Source organism: Pelodiscus sinensis, chromosome 5 (assembly GCF_049634645.1).
Source record: "Pelodiscus sinensis isolate JC-2024 chromosome 5, ASM4963464v1, whole genome shotgun sequence".
Taxonomy (NCBI): Eukaryota; Metazoa; Chordata; order Testudines; family Trionychidae; genus Pelodiscus; species Pelodiscus sinensis.
Genome location: NC_134715.1, coordinates 129782097 through 129798835, shown reverse-complemented (window position 1 = coordinate 129798835; position 16739 = coordinate 129782097). Strand labels below are relative to the sequence as shown.

The 16739-nt window shown below is 41.1% G+C and overlaps 1 protein-coding gene across 2 annotated transcripts in view; it reads left to right on the top strand.

Annotated features, from left to right (window-relative positions):
* DNAAF9 (dynein axonemal assembly factor 9) overlaps positions 1–16739 on the top strand; it is a 112592-nt gene that overhangs the window by 41047 nt on the left and 54806 nt on the right. Inside the window, exons 11-20 of one of the 2 annotated variants that reach the window (XM_075931017.1) lie at positions 257–338; positions 5938–5974; positions 8155–8239; positions 8725–8801; positions 9840–9884; positions 10404–10449; positions 12291–12402; positions 14007–14077; positions 14815–14865; positions 15976–16063. In XM_075931017.1, coding sequence (XP_075787132.1) covers positions 257–338; positions 5938–5974; positions 8155–8239; positions 8725–8801; positions 9840–9884; positions 10404–10449; positions 12291–12402; positions 14007–14077; positions 14815–14865; positions 15976–16063 — 694 coding nt within the window. Of the gene's footprint in view, positions 1–256; positions 339–5937; positions 5975–8151; positions 8240–8724; positions 8802–9839; positions 9885–10403; positions 10450–12290; positions 12403–14006; positions 14078–14814; positions 14866–15975; positions 16064–16739 lie in introns of both variants that reach the window. The other variant, XM_075931016.1, reaches the window with a different exon arrangement.

Below are 16739 nucleotides of genomic sequence, written 5' to 3'. Positions count from 1 at the left end.
ATTCACATGTGGATTCCAGAGCTCATCTTGTTTAAGGCCTTTATGAACCCCACCTATTAAGTCAAATATTGAAATACATTTTAGAAGGCTAAGATAACTATTTAAATACAGCTGATCCTAGCTCATGCACTTTCCGTAACATTTCAGTAGCTAGACAATTAAGTCAAATTTTAATTGACCATCTATTTATAGTTAATGTTTATACCATTTCTTATTGACTAAGACCCACTTGTATCTTATTAATACTCACAACTAGGCAGTGCAATGTGTATCTCCAAAGGGACCTCTGGCTTGTTCAAGGACCTATTTTTTTGGAACAACTCACATTCCTTACTTGGGTAAGTCTTTCAACATTATCTCAGAGTATTTAAGGAACATGTCCTTTTGATCATTTGTAATTATTAGCAGCGGGTGTATTGCTTGTGGAGAGATGGAAAGCATATACTTCTTGATTCCCACAGCTGTAGGTACTCTGTAGTGCAGCAGCCCCTACAGGGAATCCTACCTGAGCATGACTGCCTTGACCCTCCCACTTGGACTAAAATAAGTCCAAAGTTTGGAGTTATCCAGAAGTAGGAGTTGGGACACATAGAGAAAAATAGAGTTTAACCTAAATACTCGTGGTTTGAAAATATCTTGGAAAAAGTCACTAAAGGTAGGGGAGAGGAATTCTTTTGAAGACCTGAAGATGCATGATGAAAACAGAACTGAGTGAGTCTGGTGGAGGTGTTCTGTTTCTCAAGTGCGATGCATCCCTTTGAAGTCAGTCTTAATTACTGCATTTCCAAGTCAGTATTAAATTTGGTTCATGTTGAGTGGGAGTTTAAACCCACCAAAGAAAAGCACATTTCAGCTTCAACTTAATATTACTATCTGACTCCCACCACTGCGGGGTCAAAAAATTGCTTGCCATATCCGAGGAACAAGCCATTCCTTGTTTAAATACAGGAGCATAACTGCAGTATCTCAGCGTTTAATCAGCTTATCAACTAGTTGATGGAATTTCTGGCAACTAGTTGATTAGTTCATAAGAGGGGAAACTGCAGAGCCACAGTGGGGTTCGGGTCTGATTGAGCTTCCTTTTGAAGTAGGCAAAACTACCATTGGTTTCAAGGGGCAAGATTCAAGTTCCCCAATGTTACAGTTTTCATGGAGCCTGGATATTTTGGTAATAACGGCCAAATGAATTTTTTAAATATCTTCTGGCAGCTGAAGCGTGATTTATAAAACACAATAAGCATAAAAATGATGCTTTGGGAGAGGACAAATCTTAATAAATTGTGAGTGCAGTTGTCTCAAATAAATGTTGCAAGCTACAGCAAAAGCCCTTTGATTTGGCATTCTGGGTAAATGGAGGGTGCCAGTAAATTAAAAATGCCAGTTAACTAAGAGGGAGGGATTTGGAGTGGAGGGCAGGTTCTAGGAGGACTTGGGGTCCAGGAAGGGCTCCAGATGCTGAATGGTGGCTTCTCAAATCTAGAAGCCCCCACAAGCAGCTCCCTGACCTTGAGGCTTCTGTTGGAGGTGTGGCCAGGTAACTCTGTTGCAAGCAGAGACACTGCCTCCATCTGCAGGTGCTTCCCCCTGCAGCACCCATTGGCCGCAGTTCTGGATCAAAGGGCTAGGAGCAGTGGAATCCACCTGGCCACAGCTCTGCTAGCAACAGCAGGGACAGGAAGCTGCATGCATGCACTTCTGGAGGTGAGTGCCCTCCCCATCTGGCACCGTGACACCTTATAGTACCTCAGCCCCTGCCCAACCCCCTCCTGGACCGAAACTCTCTCCAGAGTGTGCCCCGCAGCCCCTCCCATGCCCCAACCCCCTGCTGGCCCTGCATCATCTGCACTATGAAACAGACTTTCTGTGCAGACCAGAAATGTCAATTAATTGAGCTTGCTGGCTAGTGAAGTGCCAGTTACAGAGACTTTTATTGTGTTAGCAAATATTAGAAACAGTTTCATACCTATTATTATATTTCAAAATATAATGTGACATGCTTGATTTACTTCCTGGAAGAAGTTTATAATATCACTTGGACTGCATTCGTGTGTTACAAGTTAAAAGCAAATATTAAACTTTTTATTATAGACAAGTTGATAGGAAATCAAAAGCCAACAATTCAGGTTGGTAATTACCTAGCAAATTGCATCTGTTTTTTTTCTTCAGAAGATGATTTTAGAGGAGAGATGAGAGAAAAGACTTTATACTGTTCTTTTGAGTCCTTTGTCTTGTGTTGTCTGAATAGTCATAACCTTTGATTGGGTAAAGAATATTATTGTAATAAAAGATTGTGTACTTGATTCCTAGCTACAAGATTCTTTTAAATAGATTTCACTAAATGCCAGTTCATTATATACCGTTACGTTTTTATCTAATTTCATCAGTTAAAAATAGCCTAGTAAAATTTTGTGAAAATGCTCTAACACCCCCCCAACCTTCAACACAGAAATTCTAGTACTTGTGCTTAAAAAGATGATTTTAATCAAACACTTATAGCCACATGATAAATAAGTTTTCTGAGATGTATATATTAAATGTTACACAAGTATGTAACTTTCAACCAGATTAATATACCATATAGCCAGTCTTCCCTACAGAAACTTTGCCTGAAGTAGTCCAAAATCATTCAACCAACGTTATTCCAATGAGAAACAAAAGAATTAGTATTAAAACTAGTAGTCTTCATCATACAAACAATATAATTGTTGCATATACATTGCCTGTAGACTAAAAGTGTTATTAGGTGTGTTTCCTATGCTATCACAATAGAAAGGGGACACTTCACGTATCATAGGTACAGCAGCGTGGGGTGGGAGTTGGGGCTTGGAGCTAGAATGTATGTAATCATGGTAACCGATGACCTCCATACTTATCGGTTAAATGTTTAAATGATTACACTATTACATCCCTACTCTCAACTACAGGCAGTCCCCGACTTACGCGGATCCGACTTATGTCGGATCCGCACATACGAACGGGGCTTTCTCGCCCCGGAGCTCACAGGCAGCGGTCAGCCACCTCGACCTCCGGGGCGAGAAAAGCTGCTCCCGGTGCCCCTGGTCTGCTGGGGACCGTCTCCAGCAAACCAGGGGCACCGGGAGCAAAGCGGTCCCGCGCCAGAGCAAAGCCTCAGAGGCGAGGCACCCCCCTCTGCCGCTTTGCTCCCTGTGTCCCTGGTCTGCTGGGGGGGGGGCGCAGCTAGTGTGCCCCCCCCAGCAGACCAGGCTTTTCTTGTGGACCCTGGGGCAGAGCAGCTGGGGCGCTGCCGGTTGGTCCCGCAGCGCCGCTCTGGGCACTACTGGACCAACCCGGCAGCACCCCAGCTGCTCTGCCCCAGGCTTCCTGATTCAGCCGCTGCTGGTCAGTTTCAGCAGCGGCTGAATCAGGACTCCTGGGGCAGAGCAGCTGGGGTGCTGCCGGGTTGGTCCAGTAGAGCCGAGGAGCGGTGCTACTGGAGCAACCCAGCAGCACCCCAGCTGCTCTGCCCCGGACCTCCCCAAGTCAGCCGTTGCTGAAACTGACCAGCGCTGACTACAGGAAGCCCGAGGCACAGTTGCTCTGCCCCGGGCTTCCTGGAATCAGCTGCTGATCAGTTTCAGCAGCAGCTGACTTGGGGTTCTTAAGTTGAATCTGTATGTAAGTCAGAACTGGCGGTCAGTTTCAGCAGCGGCTGAATCTGGACGCCAGTTCCGACTTACATACAGATTCAACTTAAGAACAAACCTACAGTCCCTATCTTGTACGTAACCCGGGGACTGCCTGTATGATTGAGACTGTTTTCATCGTTTCATACCGACTCAACAGACAATCTTAGGTAGATAAGCTTAATAAGACGCGCTATTCCTCAAAAAAGCCCTGATTGCCATTTTTGTGATCGGGTTTTTTTTGGGGAAAACAAATCCAAGCTGTCTACACTGGCCCTTTTGCGCAAAACTTTTGCGCAAAAGGAGTTTTGCCCGAACAAGAGCAGCATAGTATTTCCGCAAGAAGCAGTGGTTTCTTACAGTAGGAAGTCAGTGCTTTTGCAGAAATTCAAGCGGCTAGTGTGGACAGCTGGCATGTTTTTCTGGAAAAGTGGCTGATTTAGAGAAATTGGAGAAGATCCAGAGAAGAGGAACAAAAATTATGAAAGGTCTAGAAATGAGTTTGAGGCAAGGCTGAAGGAATTGGGCTTGTTTAGTTGGGAAAAGAGAAGACTGAGAGGGGACATGATAGCGGTTTTCAAGTATCTGAAAGGAAGTTATAGGGAGTAGGGTGAAAAGTTGTTTTCCTTGGCCTCTGAGGATAGGACAAGAATCAACTGGAATAAGTTGCCTAGGGAGGTTGTGGAATCCCCATGTCTGGAGATATTGAAGAGCAGGTTAGATGGGTATCTGTCAGGGACGATCTAAGAGGTGTTTGGCCTTGCCGTTAGGGCAGGGGACTGGACTCCATGGCCTCTTGACATTCCTTCCAATTCTAGTATTCTATGATTCTATGGCGTAAGAGCATTTGTGTAGTTTAACATTTAAATGTGTTAATGATTAGCATGCATCTGTAATTAAAATGACATATATTAAATAATGTTCAAGGATCTCTTAAATCACGCATGCTTGAGACCATTAATGAAATAATGTTTTATGTGTCTTTTTTTTTTATAATCCGAAATAACAGTGCTGCCATAAACGTTCGGCTTTGACCTAGTATTGATTTCATTATAGTTCAGACTTAGAAAGTAATTTCAGAGCACTTTTTTCTTGTGCAATGTTCATAGAAAGTGTGAACTGAGGATACTACTACACTGTCCTCCTTTCTTCTCTCTCCTCTAACATCCTATTTTAAAATTAGTGAAGCGCTTCAGTTCCTAACCTTCTTTGTGAGCATCGTCTAGCGCACACTCTTGCACATAGAAATAAAATGAAAGCCATTGATACGTTTGTCATGCTGCCTTTTTGCTTTCAGTACGTGTACATTGCCAGTAATGTTAAACTTTGTGACTGAAACATTACAACTGACATTCTTGACAAACTTTCTAGTATTTTGCCAAGTCTCAGGTATACAATTGTGTATTTAATACTTTCCATGATTGATAAAAGGAAACGGCATCCCTTGGTCTTTGACCAAAGGAAGTCTTAAAAGTAATCACTGTTCACACGGATTTGGCTCTGCTCCAGTGAAGACCATATGTGTTCTGCTTTTTATTTTAATGGGAGCCAAACTGAACATGTAATCCCCAGTTCCGCAAACACTTAAGAATTAGAATAGTTCCTTTGATGTTAATAGGACTACCTATATGTGAAAAGCCAAGAATGTTTGTGTGCAGAGTTGGTTCCTTCTGACCAAGATTTTCAAACCTTGCTGCCCAATGTTAAATTCCTAATTTGCTACACACAAAGTGTCACATAATTATGTTTAGGGATTGGCCTAATATTTAAAAGTATTGATCACCTGCTGCTCCCACTGACAGCAGCGAGGCTTGTGGATCCTCGGCATGTTTGCAAAATAGGCTTCTTGTATTGAGGTTCTTCAGTATAGTCCTGTTTTTTATTCTAGCAACACCAAACTAACACGGCTACATTTCTATCTCTGTTCAGTATAGTAGTTTCTGGTAAATCAGGAGTTTAACTGTAGGCTCCCAGGTTTGAAACTTTTGCCTTTTACAGTGGTACTGCACGAACTGGTATAAGTTGTAGCTGAACATTTGTCCTGTGTGTGTGCATGTTTTAACAAAACCTGCCTATCAGAGCGAGATTCTGAACAAAATTACCAGCCAAAGTTTGTAGATCAGTTTATATATAGCAAGAGGATGGTTCTGCAAGTAAAATGTAAATACTAATTGTTTAGGGGGTTGAATTCTTTATCCTGCTTTTTAAAGTAGATAATCTTTGTATGAAATACGTTACATAACCTAATATAAGAGGATTTAAAACTAACTTGAAATATTTTATTTTCATGCAGGAAATGACAATGAGATGCATGAGAAAACTAAACAAATGTAAGCTATTGGTTTTTACTTTTCCTGCTTCCTTCCTCCTAATGATAATAGGTTCCAAACACCCATTTAGATGGGGTTTCCTGTTGACAATTACCATGCCGTTCTGTTTTGTTTAACACAGATCTGTGTACATGTAGGAGAGGCTTTGCTAACCAGGTGCTTAAATAATGACAGATCTGGATACTGATTGGTTATGGTCTCTTGCCCTAATTGTGGTTCTTCCTGGATGTGTCTTGTGTCAGTGTCTTCTGTCAGTTCTTCCTTGGTCTTCCTTTCCTTCTGTTTCCCCCTTCAAGTGTCTTAAGTGCTTGTTAATAGTATCTCCTATTCAAGTGTGGGTAAAAAAACAGATGTAGCTAGATCACATGGTAACCGTCTTTCCATTACACGAGCATCTTAACGGGTGAGGCTTACCTGTTCCGGTTAACTGCTAGGGGCTGGGGCAGCTCCCTGCCCACCCAGGGCAGGACAGATAAACAGCTCTTTTGCTTCTTCTCCCACTTGTTAACTGTAAGGCATTCTGAAGGCTGGGAATTCCTGGATAGGCCTGCACATTTTCCCATGTATGATACAGAGCTGTTAAGATACAATTGATTTAAATCTGATCTGTCAGTTATGTCAATGCGACTCTTACTATTCCCCTTCTTGGAAGGAAATTAGATCAAGCCTTTATATGGGCAGAATCTTTTATTGCAGAACCAAAAAACTGGGTGGATGATACATGTGTGCTGTAGTTAACTTTTTGTTCACTTTTCTTAGCTAGGCCGGTCCAATATGTTTCCAGAATCTTTGGGCATCTAGAGCTTGCTTGCATGATGGGCTGCCTAACCATGGATATTTTCTTTATTGGAGCTCTCAGGGTGAGATCACTTAAAGTTCCTCCCCCTGATCCAGTGGTAAACATCAGTTGACTCCAGTGACAATAGGGTTAAGCTAGTCTTGTGGGCTTTTAAAAGTATTTCCTTCAGGGTAAATGGGGATGGGTTTCTGTAAATCACCAAGAGGAAAGAAAACTTTGTCATCAATTGTAATCCACCTTTTCATTTCAGCTACAGTTATGTTCTAAAGCAAAGTGCATTCTCATTGGTTGTTAAAACATGCTGATTTACAAGTGTATACAGCCTTTACACACTCCTTTTTGTACAGGAGGTACATGATCGTTATATGCATTTATTTAGGCAGTTGTGTGTGTTAATATTATCAGCAGCAGGGCCAGCAGTTAAAGCGGGCCCTAGGGCAAGGTGTGTGGGCAAGTTTGCTCTGTGCCCCAGAAGGGACAGAGCCTCAGGCAGACGGGGAGGGCTGGGAGCAGCCAGCCCTTGACGCCTTCCGGATCTAGGTGCTGGGGGCCTCCCCACTTCAGAGCTCTCTGGCATGAGAGCGGCAATTCAAAGGGGGCGCGGGGCTCTAGATGCTGCCGCAGTAGCCGCAGCTAGGAGCCCTGGGCCTCTTTGAACTGCTAGGTACTGGGCAACTACCCAATTTGCTTCCCCTACCCACTACTGTTCTCTCCCATCAGTGGTCCTGATATATTAGAAAATGGAGAGTGGTCGGTGGAGTCGTAGATGTGTATAATTTTGAGAATTGGGACCATCAGCGTTCAGATAAACTATGAAGGTGCATCCAAGTGGGCTTAGTGGCAATCCCACTGAGATGCATGCTGGTGTCTCTTGGAATCAAGTTCCATCCTGGTGCAGAGCTTTCATGACTTTGCCAGTTTCTTGCACCCAGCAGCATAGTAACTGGGTCCCCTTTATGACGGAGCCCTTACTACAGTACATGTCCCTTTGTGCCATATTTATAATGCTTGACCTCAACAGGGACGTTTATCTTCTGGTGTGTTCTCTATGCAGAAAAGCAGTGTTTAACTCCGTTTTTGATAGAGGCTCATGGATTGAGCACATTTATTTTAAGTCAGATTTAAAAATCCACTTTTATAACTTAAAAAAAAATCAATTTTTATATACCTCAGTGCAAATAAAATGTCACAAAAATAAATCATTAGGCACAATATTAGAGGTTTTAAGAGGCACCCACTCTCAACAATCCAGAAATCACTTAGATGGCAAGATGTACACAATGCGTCACTTTAAAGAGAGAAGGAACGCTCTTCCTGATTTCCCATTATTTCAAGTAGAGTTTGGCTGTAGCGAGTCATGTTACATTTTGTTTTTCAGTAGGCTGTTATCGCAAATCTATGGTGCTGTGGTCGAGGCTGTTCTCGCTGGTATAGCAGGCTATACCAAAACTTCAAGTGTTACCAAGGTAATAGAAAATGCCTGTCCTGCATGTTGTAGTGGAAACTAAATTATTGGCATTGCCTTCAGAATGTTACACACATCTGGCTTTAAGGAACGCCTTCTGAATACAATTCCACCACTTCTTGTTTTCTTTTTTGGCTTGCATATAAACATCACAGTAAAGTTTATATAATATTTAATTTTGTCAAAGATGGGTTATTAGACTTCCATAGCATAAATGGTGGCTGATGCAAAGTAAAGTACTTTTAATTGGTCTTGTGGCCTCCAGCAGGATTTTCTGCAATGTCCCTTTTAATCAGTGCTGTTTCAAAGTTTTATACATCCTGAGGCAAGATGTGTGTGTTAGTAATCCTGGGCACTCTGTTGTCTGTCTCCTCTGTGGTATTGTGCCTCTGCTGCCTGGGGTATGCTTTGTGTTCAACATCTGAATACTCCTCTAGTTAATGGAAATTCTGTAAGCATAATATAATTTTCTGGGTTATTTTGTAGGCAAAAGAAACAGCCGAAGAAATTCTTTTGTCTATGCTTGATTCCTTTCATCTAACACAATTTAAAACTGCATTACGGTATGTGATTTCAGATATTAACTTTTCTGCTCATCCTGTCTTAAGTCACTTGTTTTCTTTGGGGAAAAGTCGCACTTAAAACACACTTCTCGTTCTTAGTGTTGACTACTAACTTGCAGATTTAAATCAAATGGGTAGCATAATAATTGCGTTTTTCTTCGTTTCGACATCTGCTAGCTACTGGGAAAGTTACATTGACCTAAAAACTGAGATGAGTTTCTTTGCATGTAGTTTAGCATGTGTAAATGATGTGATTGACGCATTATCTATATTGACAGCAGCATACAGAGTACAGACACTACATGCCCAGCTATGATGGGTTTTAAATCCGTATAACTGGTGAGGCACAGATTAGGCGAAGTAGAGCAGAGCACTCTCCCCATCTAAAGCCTAGAACAGGGATGGGGAACCTAAGGCTCTGGGGCTGGATGCGGCCCCCGGCTTGCTTGGATCTGGCCCCCGAGGCTCAGGGCTCCTTCCCCAGCATTGGGAAGCCTATGCTGGCACTCCAGCCCTCCCCCCCCGCCAAGAGGCTGAAGTGCACAAAATCTACGAGGCTGGCCCCCCACAGGCTCTGGTGTGCGAGAGGAATGCAAGGAGTGCCTTTCTCTTTCTCAGTCGGGGACCACGTCAATAAGGGTTTGGAGTTCTTGGGATTTCCCCCTCCAACTGATTTTTCTGTGTGTCAGCAGCTCCTGACCCAAAAAAGGTTCCCCGTCCCTGGCCTAGGATGTATACAAGGCTCTCTACATGCCCAAACAGTGCCTCTCATGTCTTTGCCATTTTTAACAGCATAATGTCCTGCAATTTCTGCTGTGCTGGAGTCATTCTTCCTGACAGTGGAAAAACTCTGGGAGCAGGGAAAGTCTGACGGAGCTTTTCCCCAGTGCCTTCCCCCTGCCAGAGCCTTTCACTGCCTTGTGTAGCTACAGGTACCCTACACACCACAGCATTTATATACGAGCTTAGTCATTAGCAGATTTCTAAGAAGAAAAACATCATTTTAACTGGATGCTCTTGCTTGATTTTTATACACAGTTCCAAAATAGCTTTTCAGATTCAAGCTGTGAACAGTCATGGAAGGTCAGTATTTGTTTCTGTTCCTTATGGGGAAATAAGTAATTTTAATGCTACTCAGGAGCAAACCATGCATTTTTAGTCTTTACAAAATGCGTTATAGAAGACATTACCATCTTGAAGTTTGTAGCAGATGAGGGCAAGCACTAAATGCCTTAGCTTTTGTATATGGAAGCAACTTAATGGTTTGTTATCCTTCTGTGTGCACTTATAGTTTTATGGCATCTGAGTAGCACTTTAAAAATGAAACAGCTGTGCTGAACATCTTTATTAGCTCTGTTAATATATAGGAGCAGCAGGAGTACATTCAAAGATTTCATTTAAACTACATTTGAAGGAAGTTTTTTTTTTTTCTCAGACTTATGGCATTTTATGTTTTGCCACACTATCTAAAACCAAATTATAACGGCATTTTATACTAAAAATCCCATTGAGGGATAGAACACTTTCAGTAGACATAGTTATTTTGGGTGGGTATTGTAAAATTATCTAGTCTTTAAATATTGAATTATTATTCTGTTCTAGAATTATTCCACTGGATAATGAGGATAGCCTGTACTTAGTTAAAACTGTGAGTAGAGCTGTCCAGTTCTGTGTGATAATTTCCAACAATGTGCATTTCTAAATGTAATTATAATCTGCCAAGGTGAACGACTATATTTAAATGTAAAGGTCTGTCTAAAAACATCACTTAAGATCTCAAAATGTACAGCAAGGGATTAGATAGACTTGTTTTGTAAGATTTTTGACTTCTAGCAAATTAACAAATCTGTGTTGTCTTGGCTAGATGGATTTTTGATGCAAGAATTGGTAGTGAGATGATTCAATTGCTTTTTGTTAGCTCCTGATGGAGTTTGGGAACCTGACCCAGTCGGGCAGGGAACCTGGGCTTGAGACCAGAGTTCTTGTCCTTGATATATTTGTGAGGTCTTGAATGACACACTTAAATTCCTTGTTGTCCTTTCCCCATATGTAAATAGTAATGACATTTATCTCTTCGAAGAGCTTTAAGGTCTGTGCATGGAACTTGTTTTATTTCGTGCTAAATATTTTAAATACTGAAGGACTCTTTAAAGGCAAGAACCAAAGGCTAGAAATAAAAGACAGACTAATGAAAATTAGAAGTGAGGCATACATTTTTAACAGTGGAAGTGACTGACCATTGAACAAATGACCAATGGAAATTGTGGCTTCTTTATCTTCAGTCTCTTCAAACTACAAAGGAATGCCTCTGGAAGATACACATTGGCTACGTCTAGACTGGCATGATTTTCTGCAAATGCTTTTAACGGAAAAGTTTTTCAGTTAAAAGCATTTTCGGAAAAGAGCGTCTAGATTGGCACGGATGCTTTTGCGCAAAAGCATTTTTTGCGGAAAAGCATCCGTGCCAATCTAGGTGTGGTTTTGCTCAAGAAAGCCCCGATGGCCATTTTCGCCATCGGGGCTTTTTTGCGCAAAACAGTTTTTAGCTGTCTACACTGGCCCTCTTGCGCAAAAGCATTTCCAGAAAAGGGCTTTTGCCCAAACGGGAACATCAAAGCATTTGTGCAAGAAGCACTGATTTCAGATAGTATAACGTCAGTGCTTTTGCGCAAAATCAGCGGCCAGTGTAGACAGCTGGCAAGTTTTTCCGCAAAAGCAGTTGCTTTTGCGGAGAAACTTGCCAGTCTAAATGCAGCCTGTGAGATGAGACTGATACAATGGTAGAAATAAACAGCTTCCTATCAGAAATACTTCGACTGATATATCACGTTGCAGCTCTTTAATTGATTTAGTCCTTGCTTATCTCTTGGTCCTGAAGTCTCTTCTCTGTCAGCTCTTATGGCTGTTTTTCCATATCTGCATAAATAGACCTCATGTACTAAGAGATGGGATAATATTTTACTGCATGAAACATTTAATTGTTCCTTTGCAGGTGCTGTATTTGAGAAATTGATTATTAGAGTTAAAAGTTTGAGCTAAAGCAAGATGTTTTCTCTTGAGCCGTGATCTCATTAATTTGTTCCAGGAGAACTTATGTGAACTCTGTAAATAGAACTGAACAGTTCTTGTTAATTCCCACTGTAAACTAGCCTAGTTTCTATATTAGTGCTGGTTAGTTTATACCTGTGATTACAAATCAAGTGGCATATTTAGAAATAAGGATGGTGGGGTACCAAGACTACATTTTCAGATTAATGCTGAGTGAGAGACAATTGAGTTTTGAGCTGTGAGGTTTGAGAGATTTGTGGCAACACTGTAGTTAGGTTTGTTAAAATCCCGGGGCTCTCTGTTCCCATTTGTTTGTGGAAAAGTAATATCTTAAGAAGCTCAAATTTAAACTGTTGTTGCTTTTACACTAACAGCATTTTTAGATAATTTATAAAAGACTCTTCTTCCCCCACCCACCCTATTCCTCTCAATTTGCTACAGGCGGCTATGACAATATATGACATTCCAGATTTGCTAGGAGGAAGGGGATGCTTGGGATCTGTAGTCTTCTCGGAATCCTTTCTGACATCACAGATATTTATAAAAGAAAAAGGTAACTCTTTCAGTTGTTTCAAGCTTTTGCATGCACATTATGTGTATCGATGGGAGTTTTTTAATCAATTCATAGTCTGAAATAGGTAAAGAAAATAACTTGTTACCACTGCTATTTTGACGATTTTATTAAGTAAAGACCTAACTATACAATTTTTGAATTGGCAAATAATCTAAGTAATCCGGTTGTATAAGGGACAAAATAACATTTGTGTCTTCTCTAAACTAATCGGAAGGATTTGTTCGCTTCTACTATAAGCTTAATAGGATTGTTAGACAAAAGAATCTCGTGCAAAATTGCCTTCTCAGTCTTTGTTCTATTGACTATTCATTTGTTTTTGTATTAAAAAATAAGACAAATAGGAGCAGCCGATTTACCTTCCTTATCCCTTTTGTTGTTGCAAATATAGTTTTTTTTTCCTACCCTGTAGTATTTACCTTGAAGTTAGAAACAAGTACATGAAAATTAAAATGAAAAGGATGCAACATTTGTTTGCTTTGTAGACAGACTTGTTTTAAAATAGGGGATAGTAGGTAACCTTCAGCCAACTTGAAACCCCACTAAATATTTTTTACAATGCCAGAGTGGAAAAACCCAAAGGTTTTGGTAATACTGTAGTCATTTGTGTTAAGAATTCCTTTTGCATAAGATAGAAAATTTGGTCAAAACATGGAGTTCTATCCAGGTAGAACTCCTTTTTTGCCGGTTCAGGAGTGTTTTTTTGTGTGTTTTGTTTCATTTTTGTTTTCTGATTCTTGGTGCATTGCTAACTCTTAAACTAATACCAATATATATTTGGAAGTGTTTGGTTTAATTTTGGTCAGGAATGCTTTTTCCTTTCCCAAAGCTGGGCTCCATTTCCTCCTGCTTCCCCCAGCCCACAAGAGGAGAGAGAAAATAAAAGCAGCATTTTTAGACCAGGAAATAATGGGAGTTAGGGAGAAAATTAATAGAAGGGTTGAGGGTGTTTGCAAAAAGGAAAAAGCAAATGAGAATACTAGAGAGAAACCAGGACGGTTAAATGTGCTTTGATGGATGTGTGATGGTACAGGTTGACACTCCCTAATCTGGATTTCCCTAGTCCGGTAACTCTCCTGGTCCGGTATTGTTGGGGTGACCCTGTGGGACCAGGAGCATTGCCCCGATTAGAACAGGTGGAGCGCGGGAGTCCCAGGCGGCAGCGGATCTGCTGGGGAGAGTCCTTCGAGGCAGCAGGGCTGCCGGGCAGAGCGCATAACTCCAGGCACTGAGCTGTTGGGGAGAGCAGCGGCAGCAGAGCTATGGGGGGGAAAAGTGGAGCCCTGGGCAGCAGCGGATGGCCAAGAGGAAATGTGGAGACCCGAGTGCATTGACCTCCCCTGGTCTGGCAAATTCCCTGGTCTGGACCATGCAGGTCTCCAGGATTCTGTACTAAAAAGGGTGGAGATTCTGTCATGTAGGGAACATGAGTTGTGGGAATTGATATTTTATAGGTAAACTGATAGCAGCTTGAAGTTCTAGTTGTTGGAACTGAAGACCAATAGGGCAGTTCAGGTGGTTTGATGAGCTATTTAAATAGATAGCATAGCACTTATGTTTTATGGTTTATGTTGGCTTTCCTACAGATGGCAGTATTAATACAGAAACCAGCTACATCATTCTGACTGCAGCTATCCCAAGATACGTTTCTTGGCTGGTTAGTATAAAGCAACTCAAATACTTCATACCTTGTAAGTTTTGTAAATGCATTCCACCCAGAAGAAAAAATAGGTAAATGTATAAAGTATATGTGAATACTTCTTAAACTACATCTGAAAATGAGCTTATTCTGAAGGTATCTAGTCCGGCCATCATTCATACACACAAGTAACTGCTGTAAAGTTTATCCAAGCTGAGAGGTCTGTTTTTTGAGATGTGTTCTGTAACTTCCAACAGTGAATTCATTGTGTGGCATTTTATAGCACATGGCTATGTAACATGACTTATCAGTGTAGAACCTCTTCTGAAAATTGAGGGTTTGAGGCCAGATCCTGAGTGTGTGTGTAGCTCCTCTGAAAAGAGTGGTGCTGTGCTGATTTACATCATCGGAGTATCTGATCCCTTATCTGAGGAAGGATTTTTCTTTTATGCCACTTTGGTCTTGAAAGGCGACTACGACTGGAGCAATCCCTTGAATATCAGAATTTTTCTGAGAGCCCTTTTGTCCCTCACAGCAGCACAGAATTGGAAAGGAGCAAAGGAGGCTTTGCAAAGTACAGAATCTAGTCCTCCCTCCCCCGCCTTTAAATTTCATTAGTCACCTAGTGCTGCCACTAAAGGGCATTTGTTTCCTATGAATGTTGAGCAGCATTTTTATTATTAAAGCAAGTTTAAAATCAGATCATTAATCCACAGTGACTATAAATGGAAAATGCAATTTGGTCTTGCCTGCAGGTTGAAGATAATGAAGTGAAACTGTCTGAAAAGGCGCAGCAAATAGTGAAGGTGTGTAATGATATAGTGTTTAAACTAACTGATAATCCAAGGTAAGCTTATTTAGGCAAAGCGTAAAGGTGGTGTTTTGAAGATGTCATAGCCACAGATAATATGTACTAATATAATATTTTTTCCTGTAGATAAGGAAGTTCTTTTTCTCCTATTTCTCCCTCCCCTACCTTCAAACTGAATTATATAAAATAACAGTGAATATGACAAACTCAGTTCTGGGTTTTCTTTATTACAAATAAGCAGCTAAAAACCAACACCAAAAAGAGTTCTGTTACTCAGACTGCTTGGCAATTTAAATAACATTACCCCTTGAGTTCAGTTATCAAACATATGCACTGAAAAGACCACTACTATTATATGTATTTTTAAAAAATTTATAGCAGGCTAGATGCCTGAAATAAATAAAAATATTTAGAACATATAAAAAGTATGTAGCATCTGGAGGCATCTACAATACCTTGATTTTGCATCTGCGACTTAATTTGCAGATGCCAGAACCCTTCAATGGAAGTATATTCTTGTAATTTATGTTCCTATTAAACTGTATAACATGCTTTTAGTTCAATAGACTGGCCATATAACAATTAAAAGCTATTCTCTACGAATATGAAAAATAATTGAATAGGTTTCATTTTACAAAACCGTGCTGGGGAGAATTACTTGTTAAAATGATATTCCAGATCTTTGAGGTGCCATTAAATCAGGAGCAAGCAGGATGCAGCCTGCAAGCCAGATCCGACTCTCCAAGCCTTTCAGTCCAGCCTGTAGCTGCTCCTCCAAGACACTGAGGCAGGGAGCAACCTCAGAGCGATTGATCCATACACCTCTCTGCACAAGGGGGAGGGTGAAACTTTGGGCCCTGCCCACGCCTCCAAAACAATCTTGCATCTACCATTGGTGGTTCCTTCTGGCTGCCCCATACCACCTCTCAGACTCTGTAAGCCAATCCTTTCTCTTGTAGGAGGATGGTATATTTTAATGCAAAACCATCCTCGTACTGTGTAACATAAATCTAGCATGTGAAGCAGGATAAAACTTGCTCAGATTAAGAATGAATAGTCACCATCACATTATAAAATTACTGTAAAACATTCTTTTCCTTTTTAGGAAGATGAATCCTTCCTGGGCGCTTTCCTCACAGGAGGTGATGGAGCATATATTTATTCCAGCAGTTTGCAGGCTATGCCTGAGGAAGGTGAGTGTTTTTGTTGTTTAAATATTCAAGAACTGTTCAGCCTTCTTAGTATTTACACAAAACTAGGAGGTGTGAATCATGTAGTGAACTAGGTCCTTCCTTAGAGGGGCAAGCTACACACAAGACAAATTATTGTTCTTCTACTCCATTCTTGCCTTAAGGAAATGGAGCACCTTGCCACGTGGCTTTGGAGTTTGCATCCTATCTTGAAAGAGTTTGCAAATAAGGTCTTCATCCTACAAAGTATAAAACTAAATCTAGTGCTTGTTACTCATGAGTCACTGAAGTACTCTGAAGAGCCAAAACTGCATTAGATAACCAAGATCTGGCCTTAGTGGTTTTCAGTATTTGTCCCCAAACACATTCTAGAACATAATGGAAATCGCTTATCTGGTATCCAAGTGATTTCCATTAAATTTTAGAATTCTGGGAGGAAGAGCCATCCCTCCTGGCCAGGACAACTATAGCCCCTGAACTGAGCTCAGACATGATAGATTAAAAATACAAGAGTTTAGATTCCTTTTCAAAAACAAGCCACAGTTATTGGAGTTACTCTCCATCCAGAAGGTCTCTCTCCTCCCCGTTCCCACAGCCCAGCTGGGGCTCAAAGGGAATCCCACCCCACTCTGCCTTCTGTCCCAAAGCATCTGGAGCTTGGGGAAGTGTTTCCCATCCC